The sequence below is a fragment of the Vigna radiata genome, chromosome 2 (assembly GCF_000741045.1).
Source record: "Vigna radiata var. radiata cultivar VC1973A chromosome 2, Vradiata_ver6, whole genome shotgun sequence".
In the NCBI taxonomy this organism is placed as follows: Eukaryota; Viridiplantae; Streptophyta; class Magnoliopsida; order Fabales; family Fabaceae; genus Vigna; species Vigna radiata.
The window spans coordinates 6329660-6336660 of NC_028352.1; the positions used below are offsets into that span (position 1 = coordinate 6329660).

General features: G+C 33.8%; 1 protein-coding gene across 1 annotated transcript; it reads right to left on the reverse strand.

The window, feature by feature from the left end:
- On the reverse strand, positions 1–3939 carry LOC106756590 (cytokinin riboside 5'-monophosphate phosphoribohydrolase LOG1). The gene is made up of 7 exons (XM_014639075.2): positions 3297–3939; positions 2692–2789; positions 2568–2598; positions 1686–1785; positions 655–725; positions 404–547; positions 1–284 (listed from the first exon to the last, which is right to left on the reverse strand). The coding sequence occupies exons 1-7, from the start codon at positions 3456–3458 to the stop codon at positions 192–194; spliced, it is 699 nt and encodes a 232-aa protein (XP_014494561.1). The 5' UTR covers positions 3459–3939; the 3' UTR covers positions 1–191.
- Positions 3940–7001: the final 3062 nt, after the last annotated feature.

Sequence of the window (7001 nt, forward strand, 5' to 3'; positions counted from 1 at the left end):
TTCACATTAAGCAGAGTAGTTAGGCTGGAGAGCTACATTTAAGTCAGTTCTGTAGTTTACACTAAGAGATAGTTGCAATAGCATGAAACAATTATGGCCATAATAATAATAATAATAATAATAATAATAATACTCTCTTAAACCATTAAACTAGCAACTGTTTTTACACATATTCTTCCATAATCCTCTAATCACCTAGACATGTCACAACTTGAGGAGTAATCTATCTGCTCAGTTTCCCAGCTCAGCTTAGAGGCAACTCTTTCATGCTGTGGAAAATATTCCTGCAACCATCAAACAAAACATCAGTAAATGAATACAGACATTTACATCTAAAACAAAACATCATATTTTTCCACAAACATAGTCTATAACATTAACCAGAAAGAGAGATTGCAATTACCTCCATCTTTTTGACAAGCTCTTTTGATGATGGGGAAGATACAATTATGTGGCGAGCTTTGGGGCTAATGAAGCCTTCCTCTACAGCTTTGTCAATGAAAGACAACAAGGAATTGTAGTATCCATCTACATTCAGCAACCCCACCTTCCAAAACCATCATCATCTTTGTTAAGAAATTACCTTTTCATTAACAAAAGCAATTCTTCAACTTAATTCAATGTAAATCTTTCAACATTAAAAAGGGTCCTTACTGGTTTATCATGGATGCCAAGCTGAGCCCAAGTTATGACCTCAAGAAGCTCCTCAAGTGTTCCATAGCCACCTTCACACATACCAAGAAAACACATTATTATTAATTATTTATTTATTTAATTTTTTTCTTAGCCATTGTTGTCGTTTTCCATTTTAATTATATTTTTGGATATGAATATAGAAACTTGGAACCAAAAAAAGATCGACTGAATGACCCCTTTTACAGTTCTTTTATTGAATCATAATAGGGAAAGAAACGATATGGGACCCTTGGTTTTGTTTTTCTTGGGCCTGAGTGTAATCTTTGGAAATCTGTCATGTTTCCTTTTACAATTTTAGCCTTTTAATCTTTCCATTTAATAATAATAATAATTTCAGAAAAAAAAATTGTTTTTAATAAATTCTCTTATAGTGTATAATATATTTTTTTTATTACTAGATAAATAAATTTAAATAAGTCTCACTCTTTTTTATAATTAATTTATTTCTAGTGAAATCTTTTTTTAAGAATATTACTAGACTTTATAGATAGTATAACTAAATTCAAACAGGAAAACATAATTTAAAGAGAAGAAAAAGAAAAACTGGTGATGGAGTATTGAACACTGGATTCCATCGATGCATTAGAGAAATAAAGTAGAGCATCTGCATCAGAGAAGTTGAACAATCTCTAATAGATCATGTGGATTTTGTCCGAAACATGTCTATAAGCCATCTATGGATGAGTTTTAAAGTCCTGACATTCTATCACATAATGATTTGCAGTTGACATGTCATATGTACATTTTCATTGACACGTAACATCATGAAGAAAGTAGTGTGTATTAAAAAACCTCACATTCATGAAAAAAACTGACACGTAACATCATCAACAAAGTAAACAAAGTAAACAAAGTAGTGTGTACAGTGAGAATGGCTTGCTTTTTCCTTTTGAAATGATAATGAGTGTAATTAGTGAGAAATGAAGTTAGATAATGTTGATGATATAGATGTGAGTTTAAGAGGGAATATGGTGTGTTGTTGTACGAACCGGGTAAGGCAATAAAGGCATCAGAGTGGCGAGCCATCTCTGCTTTTCTTTGATGCATGTCTGCTACTGCCATCACTTCCCCCACTGTCTCTCCAGTGATCTGCAAAAAGCCAGAAGCCCTTCAAATGAATCCAAATTATCACTGAAACCATAAAGAGGTTTTTGTGTGAGTGAATGCATGGACAGGAATGGAAGAGGGGTAATGATGAGTACTGCAGAAGTGGGCTCAAGAGGGAATCGTATAGCTTGACATTTTCCTTTGGGAGATAAACCAAACAATAGACCAAACGAAGAAAGGTGGAAAAAGTTACTGATCAATGATAAGAAAATAAAGATCAAACAAGGGTTGCCACAAGAATCTAAAGAGGGTACATGGAACTTGGAGAGAGAGAGACAAAATGCCTCAGAAGGAATGACCCCAGGTTGCCAGGTGTATTGATAGATAAGTTTATAGAAAAAGACTCAAAACAACGTGGAAAGCAAGCATAACTCCCACCTCATAACCTAAAAGAATCACCAAAAAAGACAAAGTGCAAAATTCATACACTGTCATTCATAACAAAACTAAGCTACACATTAACTTGTTTTATAAAAGGGTCAGAAATTCACAACTTCACATATATAAAGGTTGTCAATTTATAAAAGAATCATCATGTTATAAAAGCTGTTATTGGAAATCATTTTCTAAACAGTGTCTAAAGAGGATAGGTAGGATTGGATCAAGAAAAAAAGCATATTGTGGTGGTGGAAAGGTAAAGCGTCTGTAGATAATTCTCTCTGTCTCTCGTTCTCTGTGTCCCTCTCTCTGGGTGGATATTTGGTCATTTTCTTTTTATTTCCAATCATGATTCATCAAGTGCCTCCAAAACATCTTAACATTACCTCTCTTGGCATCAGTGTCTTGGGAATAACCCTGTAGACAATATCATGACACGAAATAGTTGAAATTAACAACATATCATACAATCCAACAACACTCATAAATCACAACCAAAATTCTGCTCACCCTATCACATGGCGACCCCCGTCATAAACAGCCTGGGAAACCAGCCCCATCAAACCAATGCTTCCTCCTCCATAAACCAGATCAATATTTCTTGACACCTTTTCAAGATTCAAAAAAGTGCCCAGATAAGTTAATTCAGTTAATAATTCAACAATGGTAGCTACTCTTTCATTAAACTCTCCCACCATCAGCAACAACTCTGAAACTACCAAAGCTAGATGCTTCAACTCTATATAGACCATACTACAAAATATGCATGAAAAAACCATGAACTTAAAATGAATTCTCTCTCTCTCTCTCTCTTGTGAAAACAAAAAATTAAAAAAAATATATATTTTTTTTTTAACTCACTTTTCTTAAGGGGTTTATGTAGTTGAAATGTGGATGAAGAAACCATGTGGGGTACCGAGAAACAGATGAAGAAACAACAAAGGTTAAATTGAACATTAAAGCCAAACCAAGACCACCAAAAATAACAGGATGAACCAAAAACAACATATGCCAAGTTCAATTTCCTTGAACAAAACAAGGTTGGCATTAGGAAGCAGAGTTTCAAATTAGCAGAAACACGTGTTAGCAGAAGAAACATGAGAGTGAGATGTTACCAGCTCTTTCCCAAGCTCAATAGCAGCATCCTTATAGCCAGTTTTGTTCCCAGGGCTACTTCCGCAGAACACACAAATCCTCTTGAACCTGGATTGTTGTTTTATTTCAGTTTCTTCACCCTCCATGTTTCCTTTTTTCTCACACTGTGTCTTCTCTATCATCACCCCAAGGCTTGAGTTGAGAATTTGGATGAATGAACGGTTAATTGATGGAAGTACTGGTGCGTGGCTTTATATAACGGTAGCAGAGGCACAAGCGAGGGTGCATTCTATTGTGGAACCATTATCACATCATGAACGATGACGATGATGATGACTCCTCCCAAGTTGTACGTTGGGGAAAACTTGATCCACAAACGTGTGTGTTTGTTTTCTACTTTACTATGGTCCCCTGTACCAGATAAAAATATATAAAAAGAAAAAAAAAAAGAAACACAATCCGTGGTCCTATGTCAAGATCATTGTGCGTTTTTGTTTCACCAAAATTGAATATCGGAATGGGAACACTACACTGGACGGTGAAATTGAACTCTCTGTTTTGATGTTCTAAAATACAGTTCGAAAGGGTTGGTTTGATGTTTGTTGCGTGTTGATGGATGGTATTTGCTTAGACAGTTTTTCCACAACATCGAGACTCTCGTATATTATAAGACTTACCATGATTATATACTTACATACATATAGAAAAAGTAGAGGTAGAAAAATAAGATACGTGGAAGTAGTAGTAGTATCTTGGTTGTTTCTATTCGTAATATCCACGTGGGAAATCAGAGCTAGTGGCAAAGTTTAGTACAATGATATATAGGTCCTTTTTATAGCAATGGAAAATGTTTGGTAGAGATAATTTGGGGTGAAGACACCTAGACAGGGATGACGAAATTACGAGAGAGAACTGATAAATGTCAGCCGTGACCACTGTAAGAGTGTTTATAGATCAGAAATGCATAACTATTCTACTTTTAAGACGAAAGCTTTTCCTTTTCTTCTGTTGAATGTTGATCACAAAAAATATTAAAGTATGTTTCTTTTTTATTCTATATGCTTTTCAATGTTAACAGATAAAGCCACTGGTTATACTTGAGCTTTAGAAAAATATCTCTGAGGCTGCACATGATTTTCTGATATCAATTTCATTTCATTGTAACCCACAAAATATCTTCCATTGTTAAGATAGAGGAACATGGCCCAGCACTGCATTGAGTAATCTTGAATCACAGTATCTAAAGGGAATTTTATGAGAAATTGAAGCATTTGCTGTTTAAGAATGGCCCGTGATACTCTTTGTCACTCCACAGTTGTTGTTTTGACACGACCAGTTCTAGTGTTTTTAGCTAAAGCATAGGTATCTTAAATCTGGGTTGACTTTAAATCAACTACTTTTTTATCACATTCTCTTCATTTTGGTATCCAACTAACGTGTCCACTCACCAACTCCCATTACCTAGCTCCTTGACTCTCTGTAAAAGCTCCAGAGATAAGACATGTAACTCTTAAACCACACAAACACAAACACACTGAGACAACATGCGTGGATCATGTTCTGCCCTAGATTATTGTAACGTGTAGGACATAAAATAAGTGTATTGTTATACCCTTACACCGAGACAAGGTTTAGATTTAAGCTCCCAATCACATGATATTCATCTTCCACTTTGTGATATGTGTGCCCTCAACCACCTCTTCCTAGACAAACCTGATGCATGCCTAGGAAACATCCATTCTTTTTTATCACTCAGATTTAGATTAGACATAAAAAAAATTACCCCCTTTCTTCCTGTTGTTTGTAGACAAAGCCTTGCTGTCCCTATTCTTCTAGACTCACTTTCTCTTTCTAATGCTTCTTATATGCTTGCATTTGGTTGCTAAAAGGATACAACTATGCACAGATGTGGCAATAACTGTTTATATTATCTATTTCGTTTTTTAACATAAATCGGGTGTTTATCCCATTATTTACAAAAATGGGATAGTTGAAATTAAAACTTACAGTTCAAAAAAAAGAGAAGTCTTGATGAATTTTAAATTCTAACTTGTTGTAAATAACGACAACTTCTTGGTTGAATTTAAAAAAAATAAAGTTGTCATGAGTTTTGGTGACTTTTTCATAAATTTTTTTAACTAAAGTCATTAAGAATGGTAATGATTTTCAATTTAGAAAAAAATCCTCTAGAGTGATGATGACTTTCAATTGCACTAAATAATTTACATTACAACTTCAGTTATACATAATTTTTTGAATTAAAGTCACGACTTTCATTGTTTTATTTCTTTTTATAAAAAACAAAGCTTGTGTTGAAGCAATGAAGTCCAAGAAGTCATTTGTTTGGCTTATTGGTATTTGATTGATCAGTAGTTGTAGGTTGTTTCAGTGAGTTAAAGTGCATGTTTGGGTTTGGAATGAAATTGAAAGACACAACACAATGACACCTAAGTCTAATCATATAAGAAATTGATACTACTTTCCATCCAAAACCTTATGTCAATGAGTTAATGAGTCTTCATCCTTATATGGTGTTCTATTTTCTTATTGTTATCAAATATGAAACTTAGACTCACACTTAGATTTCCAACAATCTTTCCTTTAAAGAAGAGTCCTTTCCATATTAGTACACTCCCCTCGAGCAGAAGTACTCCCAACCACAAGTATCCCTTTTCGTACTATCATTCATCTTAACGGAACACACTTATCTAAAATCTTTATTAGGAAGACTTTCAATATAAGAACCATATTGTAGTCATCTAAACCAGTTACCAAGACTAATCATTTGTTCTGATACCATTATTGGATTTATTGAAAAAGGAGATTAATTAGACAAATACAACATTAATAATATCTAAATCCAACCACATAAAAAGTTGATACAATTCTCTATCCAAATTCTTTTAAAACAATATAAAAAAAATGATTAGAATTGAAGTCGTAAGTGAAGACAACTTTGATTTAATTGAAAGACATCACAACTATAGACGATTTTCTCTAAATTGAAAGTCAGTCATAATAATTTTGGTTTAAAAAATTTATAAATAAATTGTTAGGATTCATAACAATTTGACTTTTTTCTGAATTTAAAGAATAAGTTATCCTCATCACGACTTCAATATAAAAGGCTTAGAATATAAATTTTAAGTGAATTATCTTATTTTTATAAGTAATGGGATGTTAAAAAAGCAATGAATTTGGTCTGTTGGTTTGTTACTGTAAAATGAAATGAATTGAATTGAAGAGTGAAGAGAGGCAGTTGGTAAGAATATTAATAATGGTTTCGAAAAGGAAACATCACATCAAACAGGGTATGGAAATTACAGTGGAGAAAGATGTAGATTTATTGTTTCTTACAAGCTACAGAGGGCTTGGGTTGATTTCCTCCCATACTCAAAGTTTGTATGTTTTGGTCAATCCACTAGCTTTTGGTGATGGATTAATTAAAATATGGAAGTTTGGATGGTTTCGGTTTGGTCAATTCATCCGTGCAATAATAGATGTTGATGAATTGAGAGCTTCATGAATAGAGAGGAAATAACAGTGAATTTGTACTTCACTGACACCAATATTGTTTTCCTCTATTGAGAAGATATAGATAGGAACAACCACGTCTGGACCCATTGTTTCTGCTCACATAATCCTAATGGGAAGGACCAGCACCATCACCATTCTCTAACCCCATCTCCGTAATCTTAATCATGGATATTAAACTCTCGAGTTAA

Excerpts from the sequence above, each read along its gene's own strand:
- LOC106756590 (XM_014639075.2), bottom strand. The coding sequence starts at position 3,458 with ATGATAGAGAAGACACAGTGTGAGAAAAAAGGAAACATGGAGGGTGAA. Across the intron at positions 726-1,685 it reads TGCCTTTATTGCCTTACCCG|GTGGCTATGGAACACTTGAG; the intron begins GTTCGTACAACA and ends GTATGTGTGAAG. Across the intron at positions 285-403 it reads AGCTTGTCAAAAAGATGGAG|GAATATTTTCCACAGCATGA; the intron begins GTAATTGCAATC and ends TGATGGTTGCAG.